The sequence below is a fragment of the Pithys albifrons genome, chromosome 3, assembly GCF_047495875.1.
Source record: "Pithys albifrons albifrons isolate INPA30051 chromosome 3, PitAlb_v1, whole genome shotgun sequence".
In the NCBI taxonomy this organism is placed as follows: Eukaryota; Metazoa; Chordata; class Aves; order Passeriformes; family Thamnophilidae; genus Pithys; species Pithys albifrons.
This window is the reverse complement of record NC_092460.1, coordinates 50,256,460-50,281,703: the sequence shown is the minus strand read 5'-3', so window position 1 is coordinate 50,281,703 and position 25,244 is coordinate 50,256,460. Positions and strand designations below refer to the sequence as shown.

General features: G+C 39.3%; 1 protein-coding gene across 11 annotated transcripts in view; it reads right to left on the bottom strand.

The window, feature by feature from the left end:
• Positions 1–25,244, bottom strand: part of TNRC6B (trinucleotide repeat containing adaptor 6B) — a 145,758-nt gene that overhangs the window by 105,259 nt on the left and 15,255 nt on the right. For 7 of the 11 annotated variants that reach the window (XM_071551809.1, XM_071551824.1, XM_071551808.1 and 4 more), the window contains 2 exons: positions 21,054–21,152; positions 1,583–1,650 (listed from right to left, as the gene is read on the bottom strand). In XM_071551809.1, coding sequence (XP_071407910.1) covers positions 1,583–1,650; positions 21,054–21,107 — 122 coding nt within the window. In that variant the 5' untranslated portion in view covers positions 21,108–21,152. The remainder of the gene's footprint in view (positions 1–1,582; positions 1,651–21,053; positions 21,153–25,244) is intronic. The other 4 variants (XM_071551815.1, XM_071551816.1, XM_071551812.1 and 1 more) reach the window with 3 other exon arrangements.

Here is a 25,244-nt window from a genome sequence, read left to right as displayed (position 1 = left end):
ATTTTGTTGGCATTATGCTACAAGTTGCATAAGACAAGTATCTTCAACTGTTTGTTGCAATACTAAAATTGCACCTTTAGACTTCTACAAAAATGTTATGAATAACATTATAAGTAAGGAGACTGCTACTGCAGGACCCATATGACAAGATTACAAATGCCACCTGAACACAAAGTTATTAGTTAAAAAAACTAAAATCCCACCTATCACTAAGCTCATAATCTCTTTCTAATAACCACAGTTTTGGTGAAGAGACAAGGTTGTAAGCCACGTGATAAGCTCTAATTAGAAATCAGGTCAGCTGTAAAGTAATTCCAGATTCATGTGCACCTGAAATAAGACAGCAAACACAGAGCTATGACAAATCCAACACAACATCCCTCATATTACCCACTACAATAATGTGTTTCACTACAGTACTAGATATCTAAAGAAACAATTCAGAAGAGCAGAAATCTATCTCCTACTTTTTATTTCTGCATTGATTTTTCTTCTGCAATGTTCTGAAAGTTTCTGTTTCAACAACCTTTGTATCTCTTGGTACCACAGTAAGTTGCACAGTCTGAATAGAAAGAAATACCAACAATTACTTTGAGAAGTTTGGCTCACATCCATGATGCAAAGGATGTGCATGTTCAGCACTAGAACTTCACCAAACTCAACCTGGCTACCTCAGAAATGGTTTCTCATTGTCAGAGATGCAGAGGACTTACAGTTGGTAGCTTATCTAGAAGGCAAGAAAGACCTTTATCCCACGTCAAACAAGTGTAGTAAAGATCAACAAGACCAACTCCTTCTCACAAGGAGACATCCAAATAGCCACAGGAAAAAAAGAGTTGTGTGATGTGGATTTCCCCCAAATCATCTTATCGCTTGCTCCAAAAGGCAGGTCAGAAAAAGAAAAGTAAATCACTATAGCATTAACTAATGAAAATAATAGACTACAACCACCACTGCAACACTTCTAGGACAAGGCTCTGTTCTTCCTATCTTAACAAAATCCCAGGCGAAAAAAATCCAACCGTTACAGGATTTCAGTCTGAAGTCATATAGAAAGACTTTTCCTAACAGAAATCTGTCATTTTCTTCTCTGATCAAGCTGCTTTTCTTAAAACACTGCATTACCAGCACCTTAAATTGTTCATCCTTGAGTGTTTTGTTTATTATTTACGATCCTTTGTTAAAATACATTCTAAAGAAATAAAGCTTATATTTCAAAGAGGACCAAGCTACCATATGCACACCAAAAGGAAGGCACTGGTTCAATCACATTTCACATTATTTCAGTGAAGAGCAGCTGTATAAAAACTTCATGCACAAACTCACTACCTCAGTGCCAAGCTTTTGCAACCATTTTAACATTCTGAAATTGCAATGCATATTTCTATGCTTTTACAGTTAAGATAAATCAACATCCTGCATCTTTTTTTTTTTCAGCCACCATCCACTATTATATATGGATATTTAAGGAACCGTAAGGGTGAGCACCAAACAACCAACCAATGCTCCCAACACATTTAAACAAGAGTGCTTCACACCATTTACTATGGTAAGGCCCTTTTTAAATAAACGTGTGACTCACTGTTTGTTTTCTTCACCAGGAGGTGGAGTCTTGCCATGCCCCTCCATTACAAAATCCTCATGTTCCATCTGCAAAGGCAAGCATTGCAGGTCAGAAATCGGTGGAGCAAAATGCACATCACCTAAAGTGGCCCTTTGCCACATGTGACAACTTAAGACAGCCACTGTATCACAGTGGCGGGTCCAGAACAGATCATGTTGTTTCTTAGCAACATATGTACACCTCCAACCCCATCACTGTGGTATCATCATATAGCACAAATTTCAGAAAATCTTACAAGGGAAAAAAGAATTATTTCATGGCTGCAGCAGAAGACTGTCAATCAGGGTATCCAAGTTGTACGTTTTGCTCTGTTAAGGACTTCCTGGTCATTCTAAGTTTTATTTCTACTGCTTCTTCCTTACGTATAAAGCAGGAATTTAAAAAAGTAAGGTCTATCAACATCTCTGGAGAAAAATCAGAATTTTAGAAGAAAACTATTGGGCACAGACAGAAACTGCTGCAAAAGCTAAGTACTTCTTGTGAAAAAATAACTTTTCTATGAAAAAGAGACTTTCACTGCACACGCAGAGCTCAGTTAGCAGGGTAAAAAAGAGGCCTAAGGAAACCTCAAATAGATGCTGTTCCAATGACAACATAAGGTAGGCATTTCCTTTGGCTCACTTGTTAGAAGATTCTAAGGGCAGCAAGGAAGTTTTATGTTTAATTGTTTGCTTTTAAAATATCAGTTTCAGCATACATTTTCAGTAATTTCTTTGGCCAGAAATTGCACTACATTTGATTAATTAATTACGTGCCCTTCACTTAACGACTTAATTCAGTCAGACTTTCTTGCACAAGTAGCAAAATATTCTTCTCTTAATATAAAAATTCAACACATGCAATTAGTATTTTATATAAACATCCAGATATACAGTTAGCAATGCTCTACTTCATGTGATGCCAGCAAACAGGTCAGACAACAATACTCAACAAGCCAAACAACAAAGCAAGTGAATCACAATCACGTACAAATCCACGACCCACTACATTAAACTGGAAAGAGGAGAGAAGAACTATTCAGTTAGTAAAGATAACAGTTTAGTCAGTCTTTGAAAGGGCAAAAAAATCCCAAACCAAATCAAAATCCAGCAGACACTTTCCCTTGTGTCTCTACCCTCCCCTCAAAACCCCCTCAGGGTTTCCTCATCCGCGCCTTGATCCTGATGACAGGTCAAAAATACTGACAAAAAACCATAACCTGAATAATGACATCCAACAAGGATACCAGAAATTGTATTATTTGAGTGCACAGACACAGCCCTAAGCAAAGCCACAAATGAACAAAGTGGTGAACTGTACGGCACCAATGACATCCAGAAGACAGACAGTCAATCAAATATGTGTGAGGTAATTATACATTTGTACTCACAGGACCCACAGTCTAAACAGTATTTTCATGCAAAAGCCAGGTTTAAAAGCAAGAAAATTTTGATTCACAGCTTTGTAAATAACTTGGGACTTTTATCCATGTATTCCCACCATATCCCACACTGAAAGCTGTATGTACCTCAGTCCATACCTGATTATCCACCAAGGGCTCCAGCAGCTGGACTCAACCCTGTCTAGCAGGAGAGAAAAATATGCATTCCACTGACTCTGCTGTTGAAAATGCTAAAATGCAACCGTGTCAGTGGGTGAAATAGCTACAGATTTGTGACCACATCACAAAACAGCACAGTTCTGTGAGGGAGAGTAAATGTTTAAGAGCTATTCCCACACGAGGATTTTTCCATGTTGAGGTTTAACACAAGTACAGTTCCCATGAATGGTAAGCACAGAACAGGTCACGGCCAGTACTGGGAAGTCCAACCCTTGGTCCAACTCCAGTCCATTTACCAGATCATGGCACTCAGTGCCACGACCAATCTCAGTTTAAAAACCTCCAGGGATGGTGAATCCACCACCTGTCTGGGCTGCCCATTCCAATGCCTGATTACTCTCTCTGGAAAGAATTTTTTTCTGATCTCCAATTTCAATTTCCCCTGGCAGAGCTTGAGCCTGTGCCCCCTGGTCCTATTGCTGAGTGCCTGGGAGAAGAGACCAACCCCCACCTGGCCAGAACTTCCCTTCAGGTAATGACATCATATTGCAGAAAGGATGAGAACATGGCATTTTAAGTTTGTGATTAAGTGACTGACTGAGGATGAACTGAAGAGAGGAACAGCACCCAATAGTACTGGGAAGAAAGATGAAATGCATAGTTTGGGAGTATAGAAACACTGCATACGACATATATAGTGCTAAACCAACAAGATTCCCACATAAACCAGAATTTTGATTTAATGAAGATACAGAAGATGAGGTATAAAAAAATGAAGTATAAATTAAAACCAACAAAATCTTACAAATTGGAAATTACTTTGTTAGATCATTATCAAGAAATTTGAGTAAGAACTGGAACATCTAGCAGACCACCACCAGGACAGGGCCAATTGCTGAAGTAATGCCAATAACACTGTTGCTTTATTATTAATTTTATATGAAGAATACCAGTGACATCACTGTTCCAGCAAGCTTATCTACCAAAGTTACCATTTCAAAGAGAAGGGTGAGAATAGTGACAAACCACAAAGCATCTGAGCTAGGAACAAGACTGTAGGTCCAGGTACAGTCTGCTTTAAAGCAATTAGGAAACCCCATCTGCTTTAAGAAACATTTATCAGTTTGGTCTGACAAGCAGACAAGTATCTGAAAGTACTGAAATCAGTATTATAAAAAACTACAGAAGATACAGTGCAATGGCCCAGACAGTTTCTCACAGGAAGTCCACCGACAAAATTAGTCATGGAGCAAAGAAGTACTCAGGAACAAGAAAACTGTTCAATATACAAGATAAAGATGAATCGGTATGGTTTCCCTGATACATAAAGTTAATAATAAAATGCATCAAGACACTAAAAATGGTCATGGGAAGGTCAAGGAATTGACTATTGGTGAACTAGAAAAATACCTCTCTTTTCAGAATGGATACATAATTAGGCTTGTAGGAAACAGCTGGCAGTTCAGGCTCAGAGGATTATGGTTACTATGCTGTGTGCTGCCTGGAGAATGGTGTCCAGTGGGGTGCTGCAAGAGTCTGCCCTAGGACAGGGCCATTAAATACCTTCACCAATGACTTGCAGGGCTGGTAAGATGTATCCTGGTCAAGATCTTATGATAAATTATCTGGGGTGAAAAGGTTCAGTCACCATGTGGAAAGGCAGGCCTGCCATTCAGATGAACTCAGACAGGCTGGAGGAATGGACCCTACAGTTCTGGGCCCCTCAGTTCAGGAAAAATATTGGGGTCAAGAAAAGAGCAACAACGCTGGTGAAGGGACTGGAGGACAAATCCTATGGGGAGAGAGGCTGAGGGAGCTGGGGGTGTTTAGCCTGGAGAAGAGGAGGCTCAGAGGTGACCTCAGCACTGTCTAGAACTACCTGAAGGGAAGTTCTAGCCAGGTGGGGGTTGGTCTCTTCTCCCAGGCACTCAGCAATAGGACAAGGGGGCACAGGCTCAAGCTCTGCCAGGGGAAATTGAAGTTGGAGATCAGAAAAAATTTCTTTCCAGAAAGAGTAATCAGGCATTGGAATAGGCTGCCCAGAGAGGTGGTGGATTCACCATCCCTGGAGGTTTTTAAACTGAGATTGGTCGTGGCACTGAGTGCCATGATCTGGTAAATGGACTGGAGTTGGACCAAGGGTTGGGCTTGATGATCTCAGAGGTCTTTTCCAACCCAATTAATTCTATGATTCTGTGATACAGGGACTGTATCAGTTCAGACAGGACAAACACAAAACAGTGCACCTGAGAGGCCCTGGCAGCGATTCAGGACAAGCACTGGCTGGGGAGCAGTTCTGTGGAAAAGGTCTTGGCATACAGCAAGCTGATTGTGAGCCAGCAGTGTGCTTTGTCAGGAAAGGTCAACAGCATCCCAGACTTTATTGAGAGCCCTGCCAGTAGATGAGGGAACTGATTATCACCTCTACTCTGGGCTCAAATCCAGATATGGCCTAACGTGCTCCATTTTGGGCCTCACAATAAAGAAAAACACCCATGACATGGACACAGTAGGCCACCAAGATGCTCAGGGAGCCAGAGCCCTTGCCCTGAGAGGAAAGACAGAAAACTGAGCTTATTCAGCCTGTAGAAGAGCTGGCTTTGAGGAGACCTGAACAGCAGCCTGTCTGTACCTTCAAGGAGGTCAGCAAGGAGTCAGGCTCACCACAGGGGTACACTGTGACAGGACAAGAAGCCATGTGAATAAATCGAAACAAAAGCCCAGAATGGACATAAGATTACTTATTTTCACCATGAGGACAGTCAAGGACTGGAACAGATAGCCTAGAGAAGTTTTGTGGTCTCCTTGCTTCAAGCTTTTCAAGACCAGACTGGATAAAATCCCTACCAACCTGGTTTGACCTCATGGGTGACTGTGCTTCCAGCTGAGGTGAGACGAGAGACCTTGCGAGGTCCCTTCCAACCTGAATTTCCCAGCACATCTATGAACACTAGAACAGACTCAGTTTAATATTGAAAAGTAATATATATGAAAAAACCCCTGCCAAATTCCCAAACCAGCAAGAATATGCACTGCAGTCTAGAAATGTCTAAGAAAAATATCCTAGGAAGTTGTATAGTAAAAAACAAAAATAAAACAATCACCAAGAAAAACTAAACTATTCTGAAGAAAGAAATGCTGAAATGACTGCAGCAGATTCACACTATGTCCTCTTTTAGAATACTGTTTATCAGTATAGACAAAGAAGGCTCAAAAATCCTCCACGACACTTCAAAAACACAAGAGCTCAGAATAAAGAAAGGTCTAGGAAAAGGAAAGATTTCACATGAATAAAATCCAACATTTGGGCTGCAAATCTCCCTCAATGCAAGATACACAGGACTGAGGCATATACAAAAAAAGCACAGTTTGATAGTATTGTAACAAACATCACCCTTTTGCTACCATATTATAAAGAAAACCCAACTCACACTCAAAAAAAAAAAACCCTGTAAGAGGATACAGAAGGAAATCTTATTACTAAGCAGGCAAAAAACTAGTTGTTGAATAATCATGTTGCAACACTGAATTTCACAAGCCCTTGTGGATTTTATGGTTTATGTACCTATAGGTACCGAGATTTATTTGTGTATTAGAGGATTAGAAAACAACAGCAGTACAAGCTTTTTAATTTCTGCCAATGACATAAACTTTACAAAGTGAAAGGGGAAATTATATATATTAGATCAGTCTACAGGCCTGGTCCAGTGCAGGAATTTCTGCATTCCTCTTTTTGCACAACCTTGACTTTAACTTTCTTTTGCTTGCCTGCATTTTTAAACAATTCCATGATCAGTAATCTGGATTTTTCACTTGGAAATCTGAAGTTTTTAAACTTTTTGCTAGAAAATGCTACAGTTTAACTAAATGTTCTAAAAATTCTATAATAAACTTATAAAGTAATATCCATTTCCATCTTTCTGCAACATTTAAGTGACTTTATTGGGCAGTTCATCTTAATTCAAAGAGATATATTTGACAGAGACCGTGCTGAAAACTATTAATGAGCAACTGCCCCAGAAAAATTTCAAAGACATTGTTTACATTTTCATAAAATTTGTTCTTAGACGCAGCTATCAATTAATTTTGAGATTAAAAAAACTTAAAAGTTAAAATATTTAGGGCTTATTTTCTCAATGACAGTAATCATAGAATCATAGAATCAATTGGATTGGAAAAGACCTCTGAGAGCATGAAGTCCAACCCTTGGTCCAACTCCAGTCCATTTACCAGATCATGGCACTCAGTGCCACGACCAATCTCAGTTTAAAAACCTCCAGGGATGGTGAATCCACCACCTGTCTGGGCTGCCCATTCCAATGCCTGATTACTCTCTCTGGAAAGAATTTTTTTCTGATCTCCAACTTCAATTTCCCCTGGCAGAGCTTGAGCCCGTGCCCCCTTGTCCTATTGCTGAGTGCCTGGGAGAAGAGACCAGCCCCCAGCTGGCTAGAACTTCCCTTCAGGTAATGACATCATATTGCAGAAAGGATGAGAACATGGCATTTTAAGTTTGTGATTAAGTGACTGACTTGAGAATGAACTGAAGAGAGGAACAGCACCCAATAGTCATGCTATTATAGCTGAAAATACTCTTCTTTTTCTTCTTCACCCACAATTCTACAATTCCTGTGCACATTCCTTCCCCACAAGGTTTCAGTTTCCCTTCACTCTATCACACTGTATCATGCTGGGCACCCTCCTAGGCTGTTTATTCAAAGAAAACTGAAGCTCAGTATTCTCACTAATTTCCAACCATACTCAGCATTCACCAACCTCAACAGACCTGGTTCACTGCAGGCATTTTGCAAAGGCACATTCTAAGCCTTTAGTCTCTCTTGACTCAACCCTACACAGGAAATGCAGTTGTCCTGAGGATGCAGGAAAAGAATGGAAGGTGGAGGTAAGACAGAACTCCTGTATCTGTTGCATTTCTCCCAAGGAAAGAATAAACAGTGGAAAATGGCAGAGGACTCGATGTGCTTCAGCTTCTCTTAGAAGGACTGCAGAGGGAGCCATTGATTCCAAGAGCAAGAAGCAAAGAAAGAGCTCTCTACACCTGTTTCTCCTGGCAAGGGATGGAGGAGGCTTCAAGATACTGGCAGCTGGAAGCAGGAACCAGAAATAGACCCTGAAACAGCAGGGGGGGAATTCAATAGAAATCTCCTGTTTTTTTAAAAAAAGGAACTGCCAAGTTGCTGAACTCTGTATTTTATTATTTCATAGGGTTTTTTCCTTAAAAATCCAGGCACCTGTGAATTTTGACAAAAATTTATACATTGAGTGTGCTAAATAATAAAAACAAGTTTGTTTTATCTAAGTGAAGAAAAGCTATTAAATATTTGACATTTAATACTTAACTTTCAGAAAACTAAATATAACAAGATCTTAGAAGTAATAAACCATTACTTCTTCTTTTCTTTTGGTCCAGAAGTGCAACACCTGTCACTACAGTTTCATACCACTCTTTCTAAAAATATCTTCAATCTCTAATGGATTTGATTAATGAGTAAACTTAATCTGGAATTCCTACATAAAGCCAGCAACACTCTCAAGGGCCAGAAAGTTTAAGGGCAAAAGCCTCATCTTTCCTGTATCCTGATGTCAGATATCACATTTTCCTAACAAGATTCAACACTGTCATTACCTGTCCTATCCCACCAAAGCCAAACTGAGCTAAGAGGAAACCAAACATTTCCTGAGGGAAAAAGATGTTTGTAAGAAATCCTGTATGTATTATGAAAAGCTATTAATTTTAAACAGTATTTTGTCTTACTCTCTCTCTCTCTATATATATATATATATAAAGAAATATAATAAACTAATGCAGCTTCATCACAGAGCTCTAACAACACCTTTTCCCACTCATTCCAGGTTTTTTTCAAAGCTCTGATTTTTTTTTCTTTTCTTAAAAAAAAAATCCTGCAACCAGCCAAGAGATGAAGACTCTCCTAAGACTTTTCACTTGCTGGCATCTCAGGCAGATAAGAGGCAGAAACAGATTCCAGCAGGCACCGGCCAAGGTCAAAAGCTGCTTTCTGAAGGTTGGGGCAATTTACATCCAGTGCTTAACATTAGGTGATAATTTTAACACAGCCTACAATGCAGGTACAGCCTCAGACTGATAGATTTGGTGTTTTGTCACAGCTCCTGCTTTAACACTAGCACACCTTCCCAGACACCAGCAGCAACAGTGCTACTGTAAACAGGCCACCAGCATTGACTTTGTCTCACTACGAGTTGTTTCAGGAAGAATTGCAAAAACTACTTTTTGAAAACCAGGCAATTAGTCACTAGTCTCTACTGCTGACAGTGGTGGGAGCCCTGTCCTACAAAAGAAATCTCAGAGACCACTTGAGGTCTCACGGAAATGTAATCACTCCTACAAATGAAAGCAAAGCTGAGTCACCTCTGCCTGGCTCTACTGTGAGCACTCTGGGCAAACTGCATCAGTGAAAGATTTACTCATTAGAAACAGATTAATTAAATTTTTAATTTAACTTCCTTTAATAAAAATGCAATTTAGCTGCTAACATTTTAATAATTTTTTAGGACCAAGGGTTGGACTTGATGATCTCGGAGGTGTTTTCCAACCCAATCGATTCTATGATTCTATGAAATTAGTGCAAAGCCAGCATCTCAAAATATGCATAGGATAGCACAAATTGGTTAGCAAATTCAGTCCAAAAATATACCTTTTAGATTAAATCTTAATTTTAGTACACAGATGAAAGCTTTAAAAAAACCACTTTAGGATTAGTGATTTAAAAGAAAGAAAATAACAGAAAAAAACCTAGCTCCTAAAATGACAAAGTTTTTTTGTGAATCACACAGAGTAAAGTTTAGAGACAAGGTATGCATGAAAAATTGTCTGAATTTTGTCAATTTCTGGCTTTTGTTGTATTGTACAGCACTGTGATCTTACTCAATTTTCACTTGAATGTATTTCTACCCTTTTTTTCTCTCAATTTTGCCAAAGCATAGTCTCAATACATAAAATTTGTGAACCATCTCTCAGCCTAATCACTATTTTCTTGAAGCTCCTTAGCAGCACCTATAACGAGTATGTATGTATGGCCAGACTTCCCGAACGCAGATTTGGGCAGGGCTCTCCCCACGTGGGTGTGCCCTTCCAGCCTGCACAGTGGATTTTTAGGTGAGGCACAGCGTGCACAGAACTGGCCCCACCGTTTAAGTCCTGAGGTCCATCTGCCACGGCCGAGCGAGCTTGGACAGTGACAGGGAAGTCCTCGGGACTGTCACAGCACCCGGTACTAACCGGGGCTGACCCTGCTGACCAACCGAGATGTGACAGGATGGGATGGCAGAGAGGCATTGAACTGCCAGGGGATGGTCCCCACTGAGACTCGAACTCAGGACCTTGGGATTCAGAGTCCAGAGTGCTCTCCTTTACACCACGGGACTGCCCCTGTAGATCCAGTACTTCAGTGTTATTACATCCACACTGTCCCAACTGGTTCTCCTCTTAGTAAGAAGAGAAGCAAAAACTCACTAACATAATCCTACTGCTAAATCACACACCACATTCAGTGCTCCCTGCTAATCACTTTGAATGTTAACACACTTAAAGCACATATAATTACCTTTAAAAATTACTAATCTGATACCAATGTTTGTTATACAGCCTGATGGTATTTTAATTCCTGGCTCACTGAAACATGACAACATTAACCAGAAGAAATGCCAACATGTTAACATATACCATCATTATAACATGCATCATCCTCACAGAACAGCAGGACAGATGATCAGTGGCAGCTCAGTTAATGATTAGGACTACAGAAGCTGTGTAACTCAGAATTATATAATTTATGTTACACCTAAATAAGCACAAATCCTGCAGCAGTGGTTTAAAGACTAGAAGTTCAGCTTTCACTTATCAACATGCCATTGCAGAAATAACCTATGGCTCACTTTCTATGTAATATTTAAAATTTTTGTTATGAATATTCTGTGAAAGAGCCAGAAGGGTGACATGAATTCCCTGCCAAGCTTAAAACAGTTTGATAAATACCACAAAAACAACAGTCACGCTTTGGAAATGCTAAAAAGATCAGGATCCCAGCCACACTTCATACTGTACAGATAAGATAATAAAATAATAAAATTAAAACTTTATTATGTTTAATGTGTTACTTAGCTGCAAAGTATTTAATATATAAGAATATATATAAATACTATACTCTCTCTATAATATAGGTAAATATATTAAATAATTTGTCTAAATCTTGCTCTGAAAGTAAATTAAACCACCTAGTTGTTTGCAGCAAGATGCTGTTTAGTCAGTAACACTTCAGCCACCAAAGATGCCTAAGTCCCTCAAGTCATGGTATGACAGGATATCTAGAAATACCATCGGAAAACTTCAGCTCTGAACCTGCCAAGGGATAGCTCTGCAATCTTGGACACAAAAAAATGCATAAAGCATTCAGAATTTAAGCAAAAGTTCTCTCATTTCCTGCACCATAGTTGATGATCCATATTTAGTGTGTTCCATCCATTTTTCAGTGTGTTTCGCACATACTATGGATGGATCCCAGAAAAATCTGAATTTAGTAAGACACAAAAAATTCCCATATTTTTGTTAATTAACTTTTTGTGTTATTCTTTGGCTAAAGATCATGAGCATTTCACAAGCCATGAATTCTTGCTAACTTCAGCTACTCTGAAAAAACCTGTTCACTTTCATAACAAATATTTTACACTCCATTTAGGGGAAAAATCTGACCGGAAAGCCCTTGAACAGTTCACCCACTACTTTGAGCAGCCACTCACATGCGACCTGGTGATTCTATTTAGCCAACAAATTTACACTCAATTTACTATTTATGGTGCAGACACATAAGGACAAGTTATAGCAGTTTAAACTGACATCTGTCAGTGGCTGATATTTTGCTATACACATTGCTAACCACCCTGACAGAGAAAAGAGAAAACATAGCAACTGCTTTCTCCCACTTAGATTTGGAAATCCAGATGATGTGTTGCCACAAAAGGACAACAGGCACAAAACAGCAAAAAGAATTTTTCAAAGGCTCAAGAAAGGGGATGATAATCAGAATTACAGAAAACTAAATTACACTTTTGCACTACACATTTAATCACCTCCAGAGCACAAATGCTGTTTTCTGCTGTCTGTTCAGAGTGACTCAAAGTGACATAAACCAGGCACACACAAAGAGGTGCTGAAGTTATTCTGCCTTAAGAGATGTGACCACACAGGCAAGGAAGAGAAATAAGAACCAGCTTTCTTTTCTGTTTTCACAGAAGAGAAATCCACTGTGTGGCTTCTAAACACATACAAAGTGCCAGTGGCCCAGAAAGTTCCTGAGCAACAAACAGCTGGGAGACAATTCTGTTACAGGTATATATCAAACCTGCTTTAAGCCTGTCTTAGGCATCCAGCTTTGCCCACTGTCCAAAAGAAGGAATACAGCCTGTGCACAGTCACAGTGTACAACTACTTTCCAGTTTCTCCAGTTATCAGAATGGAAATCCAAACTCACTGTAGGCACAAGGGAGCCACTGACACTGCTGCCTGCTTGTATAATCTTCCAACCTTTATCAAGATTATTAAATTTATTAGGTATCTGACAGACCACCAATCCTTAAAACACCCACTCAACTCTGGAATACAACCTGGGATTTTTTACAACGTGCTCCCAAACAAAAAAACTTAAAATGCCATGGGAATAAGTTAATTTTTTAGGAATTACACAGGGAAACTGTTGAAAATGACCAATATGATTTCAGAGTACCTCTGTAACATTTCTTAACAATCTAATTTCACTTCACTAATTTCATTTTACTGCATCTGTAGACACCTATTACCTTCCCCCCTCCTATAATACACTTTCTTGTCTACTACTCAAGTGTTTCAGTGGCTTTAAACAGTGACAGGAAAAGTTCACAAGATTTTATGTTACTTTTATGCTTCAAGGGAACAGACAGTGCACAATGTGTTTTTGCAGAGTTCAAATGTCCTTAGTTGTCCAGTTGTCCTTTCATGCACTGTAAGGATGAAGACCTTCACTGCTGTTTTTAGGGTTAAGAATAAAAAACCCACAGTCTTCTCATCAAACTTCATATCCACTTCTTCCACACCCAACAAATGAAGAAAAAAACTCTTGAGGAACTGAAACAAATACACACACATCTACTTCACAAAATTAAAAGGAAATTGTCCTTGTAGGGTCATGCAAATATACGAAATCTTGCAAATGTACGAGGTCAACAAGACTGGTGAGTTTTACACATTTCAATGACTCAGACAAACTAAACAGACTACAAATGATTTTTAGAGTAAGTCTAAAATTTTTAAAGTAGGGTACAGCAAGCTTTTACTGTCTGTGGCTCAAATTTCTGCTCCAACACCCATCATCTCAAGTCTGCCATAAGACAGGAGGATTGAAAATATTTATCAATATTTTCACATCTGTAAGATTTTGTTTTAAGTGACTGATCATATAGAACTCTGTCACATTCACATGGACTATAATCACTGCCAACAATGGAAAAGAGAACAAAAGGCAATATTTTGAAAAGGCAGAAACCCTTCAAATTGTGTGCCAATAGTACACCTGCCTGAGAAGAGAAACTTCATAAGCAAAGCCACAAAGCAATGTCCCACACTGTCTCCAACATCATAGTAGGACTGTACCACATAAGCTTTCAAATATAGAACTGCTTTTTCTAAGCACATATTTGCCTTTTTTTGGTCTGCTTTGCAAAGTATTATAAACTGCTATAATCAATGGAAAAAGAGATGCTCTTGGTTGAGAAAAAATCTGATGAGAAAATATTTATGAAAAAGAACCTTTAAAAGAAAGGAAAAGGTGAGTTTAAACTGAATGTTTAAGACTGAAGTGTGCTATCCTCTAAAAATCAGGGACACACAGCTACCCACTGCAACGACATTCCAAGCCATTACACTTCCCTTGCATGAACTGTACATATGAAGGCCTGGATCAAAGGACCGTATGGCAACAGTTCCTACAGATCTCAAAGTCAGTTTGGCAGAAGATGGTATTTTCCAAGAGAAAGAATATACATCATTGTGTTAATCTTCTCTTTGGTGATTCAAAAGCACTTCAGGTTATTCTGAGACAGAAAACAGTGTCATCTTTCAGTTTGGTATCTATATTTTATCATTCTTCACTATGGGTAAGTAGGTTTCAAATGAGCAATCCATCTTCCCTCTGTAGAAAACTGTGCATACAGCTGGCAAAATCTTGCACTTGATTCTGAATTTCTTTTAAAATGTCCAAGCAACTAACCAATCAACAGCATTCCTTTACAATAGTTTTGAGTAGCACTGTCTGTTTAATTCCAAAGGGTTTTTTGCTACATCCTCAACAATTTTACCTTATTTATAACTACTGTTTTATAAAGCCAGTGAACCCTGATAACATACTGTGCTGGCTTTGGTTGGGATGAAGTGAAGTGTCCAGATAGCAGCTGGTAGAGGACTATGTTTTGGATTTGTGCTGGAAATAGTGTTGATAGCTCAGGGATGTTTTAGTTCCTGCAGAGCAGTGCTCGCACAGCCTCAAGGCCTTTTCTGGTTTTCACACCACCCCAGCAGTGACTGGCTGGGGGGGAACAGGAACCTGTGTGGCCACACAGCCAGGACAGCTGACTCCAGCTGTCCCAAGGGATATTACACACCACATGGCACCATGCTCAGCATTAAAACTGAAGTCAGGGTGTGGGACAGGGTGTATATGGAGGTTGGCAGGGGCTGCCACTGCTCAGAGACTGTCTGGGCATCAGTTACTTGGCAGTAAGCACTTGTTTTCCTTTTGCATCATTTGTTGTTTTGTGGGTTTTATTTCCCCCACTCTTTGTTAGGTTGGGTTTTTTTGGTGGTGGTGGTGGGTTTTTTTGTTTTTTTCAGCTCTTTCCCCTTCTCCCTAAATTACTACAGTGCCTTTACCTCAACCCAGGCATTTCCTCCCTTCCACCCTTGCAATTCTGCCCCCTTCTCTCACAGCAGGGGCAGGGAGCAGGTGAGGGCTGTGTGGTGCTCAGTTGCTGACCAGGGTTAAACCTCATACCATAATTATAGATCTTTGTTTTCATGCCTTGAAATTTTAAAATTTGAAGTTATAAACTCACAAACAAGTTTGCTTGGGATTTTTTCCCCCATGTAGGAAGGTCCAAGGGAAGTGTTCTAGGTTCTTTTGCTGGCCACAGTGTTAAAGTTGAAGAGAAAAACTAACCAAAAACTTCTGCTCTTCTTGATGGACTATGTTAATTTATATTTAGGAGGACTATGTCATAACACTTTTACAAGCCTTAATAACATGTCATTAAAAGGGAGGACTACTTTATTAACTTAAGATTTAAAGTAATTTTACTCAGAGTTTAATGGATTTTTTTAAAATACATGATATGCAAAGATTTTGGTTTTCAAATTACTCTCCTAAGGAGCTATAGAATTTTGAGGCCTAAAAAAATGAAGCTAGCAGACCATGACAAAGATGTCATCAGTTTTAGTTGTGATAAAATTGTCTTTGTGCTCAGCAGTTCTTAAGCTGCTGTCTTTTGGGAGAAGCATTAATAGTTTTGTTAGGCAGAATACCTCTCTATTTTTTTAAAAGACTTTACAATATATTTCATACAAAGACTCCAGGAACTAAGTATAGTCGCAAGTCAGCATTAGAAAGACGAGCTGCTCCTACAACTCATGTTTCAGAAAAAGGATGGAAACATATCCTGATCATCAGGGCACAGAAATGCTGGAAGCTCCACAAGTAACCCACCAGTGGCCATAAAAACTGGATAAACTAAATAAAAAAACCTCAAAACTTGCTTTCCTAAAGACAACAGCCATATCGGTAAACTGAAACCTACTCTGACTTGTCAGATATTCACAAGAAAGCACACCGAGGTTGAAAGCTCACCTCTGGTAACAAGACAATATTTTCCAAGAGCAGCAGGGATTGATGCTGCAGAGAAACCATCGTCTGAGAGCACCAGGTACCAGCCCAGTACCAGACTGGAAAACAGCTTTTGCTTTTTTAAAGTTACAGTCCCAAAGCAGTCTGTTAATTTCATTACCATATAGGCCTTCATGCTGAATGTTTTAAATTATTTAGTGCCATCTGAATAGAAACCCAATTCTGTATCACTAAGGATTATAATTCCCAGAGGTACAGACATAAAGCTTTTGGATGCTGCAAGTTTAACTACTACAAAATGAAAGCACCAACCTAACTTTCACACTATTGTCATCTTTATGTAACATCCACATCAGAAACTGAGCATAACTTGCACTGAAATGCAGTTAGAGGAACATTCATTCTTTTAGGCAAGATACCTCCTGATTGGCAACACTCCCTCCTAACAACACTTCCTTCTGAAGGATTTTAAGATTCTGTTTATGAATATAAAACCGTGTAGCTTAACAGATCAAATACAAATGCTATTCAGACAGCCTCGTGTCTCTTTATTCTTGACATATATGGAGTAAAAACAAGACCTCAGATTCTCACGTAAATCAAACTGTTTAACCTGACCATCATCTCTGTGTGAATGCTTCAGGACATAAAAAGACCCAAAAAAACCCCAAGAACTCCACAAGAAAACACAGCCAGTGCCAACAGAGTTCTGAAAAGTGATTGAAACACAAGGCCAGTGCTAACTCACAATCAGACACCAAGAGGCAAGAAAATTAAGAACTAACCAGGATGAGAACGGGCCGGCAACAATGTAAGGGTAAGATTTGTGCTGACAGGTAAGAACAGGGCAGCAACTTGAAATAAAACAAGGCATAAACCACAATTTGTTTTCCATTATATGATAGAATCTTCATGAATAACATTGTAGGGTATTTTCAGACTGAGACCACAAAAAATTTAATTCTTGCAGTACCCAAATCTTTACATCCTGATGTATCTCTGCAAAAGGTTATTTTGATGTCATCTCTGACACCCCAGAACACTTCATCTACAATAAATTTGGTTCCTCGAGTTATGGCCTTGTGATTACATAAGAAAAGTACCAAGGCTTCTTAGTGGTTAGGACTGCTGACAGCATTAACATGCTCTACTTGTCCATGCTACTAGGCAAGAACATAAAAAGCAAAGTGAGCAAAATCTTTTCTAGAAATTAAACTTATCTTCTAAGTGAAGATTCTGGAAACAAATACCGATAACTAGTCATGGGATCTGCAGTCTCAAGAAACTGAGATTATTATTCTAAACACAGCTTTTCCTGTAATGTGTTATGAACACGTTGCTTTGTCATTTTGTGGAGTCAGAAGAGTCAGTTGAAGAACCTCATGAAGAGAGACTTACTCTTTCAAAAGATAAATTATGAGCATGATTTCCATGGTGGTAAAGGCAGAATACTTTGATAACAATATAACAAAGCTATGTCTAGAAGCTCGTATATTTACCTTCTTTCCTTCAAGTTCAATGCATACATACAGAAAATAAGACATCAATTTTCAACTTTAGATCAGCTTATGACAGTGTCAGAAGTGACTGTTAGATGACATTTCCACAAAGACTTTTCTTGGCAAAATATAATACAGCATGGAAGGGATTCAGCTACAGAGTCTAAAGACCATTTTCTTGCCTGTTCAAGTGCTTTTCAATTTAAACTGAAGTGCTAACAAGAACATTCTGCAATAGGACCAAATGTAGGTTTTCCACTTCTTGTCAAGACTAAAACTGAGTAAGAGAGAAATTCTGAACTGTGGAGAAGCCCTGCCAGACCTCTGAGCATCTTACATTCTGAAAAGGAAAAAAACATAGCAAATACAATCACAGCAAGGACATTAATACTCAACAGGAACACTTCAAGCGCAGCTGACACAAAGGGATTCCAGCACGTAGGTCTGGGCCTTTGTCTTTTGACCATAAAGGGTTTTTTAATGTACATTTTATAGATCCTACAGTCTTTCCACCTTTTGTAATAACAGCTTTAATACTGTTGTTGAAGTCCTGTAAGACTCGAATAAGTCAGTTCAAGACAAAAAGCTTGCCCACTTTGATTTCATAATTATTCTGAGGCAGCCAATAACAGATGCTGCAAATCACCCTAAACAGTCATTTCATTCTTTGTAAGAATACATTTTTGGATAAAAATTAATTACTCAGAGCAGAAACTAAGAATAGGAACTTAATCTGACCTCATATATGATATAATCAAACTTATCATCAATGAAGTAGCTGGAATGAGCTTACCCAGCATTTACTGATCTTGTAGGATCTACGAGCTGCAGACTCAACTTCTACAATGTTAAGAGGAAGAGCAGCAGAGGAATTGCTAACACACAGTCCTTGTTAAGTGCTCACAGGAAATAAAATGCTAGAAGATGACGTTTATAGCTCAGCAAGTATTTCTAGTGAAGGCAAAAGAACAGGTAAATCATGAGACTTTTGAGAAGAGAGTGTAAACTCAGTAAGGTCCAAAAATACTGCTGGTTCTTAAATATGGGTATAAAAAAACCACACAGAAAAACGCAGAAGAAAAGATCCACTAATCTGAACAATAACCATTATAAAAATTATATATTTCACTTTTAGTTACAAGTAAGTGTTTTGGAATAAGTAAAAGGGGAGAAAAGAAAAATAAAATATGAATGAATAAATAGTCATATCACTGTCTTCAAAGCAGAACACTAACTTCTTGCAAAAAAACTCTTGTCACCTGCCTGGAGGAGTTGAGTGGGAAAGATGTCCTAACAAAAGGAAAAAACCTGAAATACATTACTGAAGACACAGAAAAGATATTTCTTAGAAAAATATTATCTTTATAAAAATGGGTCACTAGATCACATAAACATTTGTAAATCAAGAGAATAATTATAATAATACTAAACAATACAATGGAGTATATGTTGCCTAAATTTTTCTAGTAGAAATCCTTCAGCTGTTACAGCCATAAAACTCTCCTGAGATAAGGAAAGGGAGGATAACCATTTACAGACTAAAGAAACACTGAAAAATAGGCTTCAGTGAGTAGTTCTGTATTATCACAGGATAGGGAGAAAGACTAGATGTAGCCATGACTCTTTTCTGCTTACTCTATACTGATCCTGCATAGCTCTTTATTAATAACACTGAATACTCAAATCTTTGAGCACCTAATCCTGGAGTGGAGATACAATCTTCACCACTACACCCAGAATTAAGCTTCCCAAAGAAAAGCATATGCTTCACAGTAAGTTACAAGACAGTTACTTCCATCTTCTTTGGGCCACACAGACAAAAAAAAAAAAGAAAGCTATGTATCCATAAATATACACACAGACACCTATTTGTATATACATAAGTACACACACACAGATCCTCTCTGTGTGGTCAAAAGTAGGCACCAGTAGTCATGCTAAAATCAGTAATTAATTGCACCTCTCACATGTCTGTTCCCCACTGAAACCTGTAATCACATCGTTGTCAAAAGATGCACTCAATACCAGGGAAGGCTGCAAGTACATCTACTGATATGTTCTCATTTGTCAGCTCCTGTGTGTGTATGTACGGCCAGACTTCCCGAACGCAGATTTGGGCAGGGCTCTCCCCATGTGCCCTTCCAGCCTGCACAGTAGATTTTTAGGTGAGGCACAGCGTGCACAGAACTGGCCCCACTGTTTCAGTCCTGAGGTCCATCTGCCATGGCCGAGCGAGCTTGGACAGTGACAGTGAAGTCCTCGGGACTGTCACAGCACCCGGTACTGACCGGGGCTGACCCTGCTGAGCATTCGAGATGTGACGGGATGGGATGGCAGGGAGGCTTTGAACGGCCAGGGGACGGTCCCACTGAGCCTGGAACTCAGGACCTTGGGATTCGGAGTCCAGAGTGCTCTCCATTACACCACAGGACCACCCTTGTCAGCTCCTAATCTAGAGCCAACTTTCCTTCAAAGCTGTTTAAAATTAACACAGTTCCTAAAGTACATTCAGCACAATTGTCAAGTCCTCTCTCCAATAATTACCTCGTAACTTTGTGCATATAGCTTAAAAAAAAAAATTGTTTTCTTAGACCCAAACCCAATGAAAACATCTCCCAAAGGTCCATCTAGGAAACAGATTTCAATTTTAGTCCTACAGTATTTTGCTTTTCCAGCCTGTGTCCTATACAGGACTAGAAGCAAGCTAACAATGACTCAGATTTTCGTGAAGCGTAGGGGTCATGTTTTAAACACAGACCAGTTGCAGCATTAACACTAACTCACTGAGATAGCCAGGACTATAAACTATATTTACAAATCCATTGAAGAATATTGTAATGACTATGTTGTTATGCAAACCAAAGTAATCCCTGTCTCAACATCTGCATCTTCATAAGGTAAGCAAAAAGCAGACACAACCAAGACTATATTCACAGTACACTTTATGCCCTCCTGTCCCAACAAGGTGTGATGAGAATCAAAAGTTACATTTAAAAGGAGCAAACAATCCAGTCTCACAGCAAAGCACATGCTGGCAAGTACAAGGAAACAAGAAACAGAACACCTTCAATACAGGTCAGTCAGTAATGCACAAGCACTGCTGCCTGCACCTAAGGGCCCACATGTCCACTTTTTTGAGTTAGATGAGAGTGTGGGTAGGACAGAAAGCTTGACAAGCCCTTCCAGTTCTAACAAATTAAATACAATCAAGGTTAGTATTTTTGTACAAGTGTTTCCTCTTTCCTTCCTGGGAGTGCCAGAAAACACAGTCCTTAGTGGGTAGCAAAAAGACCCATCTTTCTAAAAGCTTTTAAAGAATTTTTTTTAAACTATCTTCACCATAATAAATAATTAATATCAGCATGCAGGTATTTATTAAAAGTACCACCACCAGTTGATTTTCACTCCCTGTATCCCCCATTTCAGGCAAGCAAGCTCTTGTTCCTCCAAAACACAGTGGCATTTACCTCACTGACCTTGGGACTGCCTTCCTCCAGTATTTCTCCCTCATCAGTTTGCATGGGAACAGGATCTGTGCAAAGCTCTGCAGAAATGCAAAATACTGCCTAAAAGATAAAAAAGAAAGATGTATTTTAAAAACAATTATTTTTCTGCCTTTAACAGTATTATGTGAGATTGCAGTGCACATAAATAGCAATTCTAGGCTATGACCTTTTCTGTTGCCATTCTGCACATATTTGCTGAAATTATATGTTTTACACTAACAAGTAAGACAACTGCTATTCAGGATAAGACATAACTACTTATTTAAAAGGAAAAAAAACCACAAACCACCAGTCAGGTATATACTTTATTTTTAATTTTAAAGTGCCATTGCTGAGCATTTACCAGTCACTGTTTTCACTCATTAAAGCTACAGTAAGTGAGGAAAGATCACACAGACCAGAGCTAAGAAATCCTTTCACTTAGCAGCGGAGAGCTTTTGTGCAAATATAAGCTTCAAATATTCAGCTTACAATCTAAAGGTTATTAGTTTGAAAAACTGTTAGACTTCCAGTGATCCCACGGTACTTCTGAAGTCTTACTGTAGGAAATTTTTCCCTGACTTCATTTTAAAAATAAATACATTCTGTAACATAAATGGTTCAGGGAACTGATAAAGTCATTCACCTTCAGGTCAACATTTCCAATTTAACCCAGGTCAACAGCTCCCAGTGTTTCCAAAACTCAACACTACTTGGTAACTTATTTTTAAACTTGACAGGGTCAGTGCAGTTCCAACAGAACAAAATCTACACCCCAAACTCCATTCTTTGATTTGCAAAGTAACTTACAGAAGAATGCAACACAGTTAGGGAGACTTGGGTTACTAAGATTAGAATGTCTTTACTCCAGAGGATGAGCCATCTTTCAGAGGTAATGGATCAAATCAGTCACCTTAGGAGATCAAACACACCAGTGTAAATTCAGCAGGAATCTACCTCTCACAAAATGCAAGATGTAAGCCATGAACAGATCTGTGATATTCAAGGTATGTGAAACATAAGGGCTCACACTGAGCTCTTGGCCTTTAACCGCTGTCTCTCTCAGTATGATGTAACTTTTCAACAGCACCAGCATTTAAAATCCATTTCAAGTCTCTCCATTCCTGTACCTCAGCTACAGAGCTGCTGACTGTCACCTTCATAGCAGCAATTCTAAGCCTGGAAACTGACAACTGTGAGAGTGCAAACAGCAAGGAGGAAAGGGAAAGCTTAGTGCATCATCTAGATGCACCTCCTTCATTTCCATGTTGATGCCTGCTCCTAAGGGAAAGCTGTCTGCCCTGCCAGCCTCTTCTGTATGCTGTGCATAGGTGGCCTTCACCTGTCACGACCATTAAGTTGACTCAAGGAGTGAAGAACATGTTCTACAAACAGAAAGGGCCTAAACAACAACATGGTACACACAAGTTATTTATTCTTATGAACAACAAGCTGTTATGTTCAGTAATAGCATACATTCTCATGCAAAGCATGGGAGCTGTAAAGGCTTACAGTGTACTAATTTCCTTTCCTGGGAAAAGAGGAATGAAGATAAAAGAGAACTCTCACCCAAATCTTCAGTAAATAGTCTGCCTGCAGCATATAATCAAAAATCAGAGGTATCAAAGGCCAAACATGACCTCTACACCAAAACCCTGTAACAAATCTTTCTTGCCTTCTGTTCTGCACTCGCAGTGGAGGAAGCTGGGCTGGGCAGTCTCTGTCCATGGTACTTCTTCACCATGACGGGTTTCTGAAACCCCACCTGACAACTTCTGGAGTTGGTGTTTTGCAGCATCAGTTTGCAGTATCAGAGTCAAGTAATTGGGAAGCTCCACCAAATGTGACACAGACAGGCTAATGCCTAACAGCCAAAACAGCTTTGGCCACAAGAGTTACTGTGGCACTGAACTGGCCTCAAAATCAGAGAAACGAGCAAGACTGAACATGAGCTATAGAAGCATTTAAAAAAAGCTTATAAATAAAACAAGACCAGTCAGGTCAGGCCAAGAGCACTGCAAGGAGAAGTCAGTTTTCATTCAGAGTGCTGGAAGAACTCAAACATGAACATCCTAAAAAGCACCATGCTGATCTTCTGAGATACTCCTCACTACCAGGGGAACTGGCAGTATTTGACACCAGTTTTCATGTATGGCCAGACTTCACTAACGATGATTTGGGCAGGGCTCTCCCCACGTGGGTGTGCCCTTCCAGCCTGCACAGGGGATTTTTAGGTGAGGCTCAGCGTGCGCAGAACTGACCCCACCGTTTAAGTCCTGAGGTCCATCTGCCATGGCCGAGCGAGCTTGGACAGTGACAGTGAAGGCCTCAGGACTAGAACCTACAGCCCCCGGTACTCCTAGGAGGTCTCCCATCCAAGTACTAACCAGGGCTGACCCTGCTGAGCTTCCGAGATCTGATGGGATCGGGCGTCAGGGTGGCATTTAATTGCCTAAAGCAGGAAAAAAAATCTCAGAAGAACTATGAAATTTAAGAAATGAAATAAAATGGAAAGGCTAAAAGAATAAAGATAAGCAAGCTCTTTCACTGAAGACAGATTAAATACATTGGAACTATCCATAGCTGCTCAGAGGACAGAGTAGGAAACAGAAGAATAGAAATTATAAAAAAAGAAGTACAATGCAGAAGGAAAAGAGTTTATTCACTTACTCTTAATTTTCTCCTAATTACTGTTTTATCAGCTTTAATGTTTAAAATACATATCATATTATTTCATACAATGCTCAGAGTGAATTCACACAGCATGGCAAGAAGGCAGAGGTTTTAATAGGCGCAGTAATTTACTGGAAAACTTGTCAAGGCGAAAAAAATTCACCAAAAAAGTCTTATACCCAGTGCATGAAGACCCTAAGCCACAGATCACAGGACGCTGCAAGAGGAAGCTTTGCTGAACGCTCTTGTTTTATTAGTTTGGGGGTTGTTTGTTTAGTTTATTATTGCATTTCAGCGTTCTTTCAGGGGACAAAACATCAGGCAATGAACTACGAGCTCAATTCAATACTATAATCTTTATGTTCTTTTTGCATATATGAATCACAGATGCTCTCAGCCACTGGCACAGAAGTGCTGCATTGCAAGTTTATTTATTGCCAAAAGGAGACATTTCAAGATTCCTGAATCAATGGGAAACTATCTCCAATGCAGACTTTTATAGTAGTCATTTACAACCGAGGGTGATTTCTCGGCCAACAGAGCAACTGTTTACTGCCAGCATGTAAAGAAATAACATGATTATTCCATGTCATTGACACTATCTCTTCAGTTCATTAGCTTCTGACCAGAGGGCTGCAGGTCACACATAGGGTAATTTATTTTATACCTGGCGGATAGACAGGAAATAGGAACTTGTACTGGTGTTCTATAGAACTGGGAAAATGCCAAAAGCCTAAAGGCATTTATTTACTCATTTTCAATACTTCCATGATATGCCAGTTTCCCAGGTTATAAAGTTTATAGACAGCCCATTTAGATTTTCAGATCTAACACTTATCAATAAAGTCACTCCTAGAAAAGGTCAAAAGTAAGATAATCCTCTTCTTCCACTTTTGCATATACTCACCAAAACTACTTCAGATGTGACTGAGATTGCATAAACTTTTTATTCACCTGAATTCCTTCAGAAAAATTAACCAACTTCAACTTGAGCAAAAACTCCCAGGAAGGTCTGACAAACAGCAATGCACAGGCATGTCCCCAGACAATGTAGCAAAAGCATATCTAAACTTAGGAACAACTTTGACAATATGGTTTTGGGACAATCCAGTTTAATATTTAGTCATATGTTTGTTCTGTCTGTTTCTGCAGCAAGGATATACACATTTTGTTCAGTGGTGCCAGGATAATGGATGCAGCTACCAGCCAGAAATTCAGGGTAAGCAGAGCAGTGAAGAGCACCTTACAGACACTCTCTCTTCACTACTGCATTCTAACACACTCTGGGGCAAGGAAAACCTGAGCCAAGTCTCCATATACTTATAAATCCCTACCAGTGAAATCAATACCAGTGAACAAGGTACTTCCTCTAAGCCTAATTTTTCCCACATATAAAAAAGGTCCATCATTGAAAGACACAAGGTCCTCATTGGCAAGAGAGAGCTGGAACTCAAATGTCTTCAAATTTGCTTTTATCAAACAAGCGTTGCTGGGACTAAG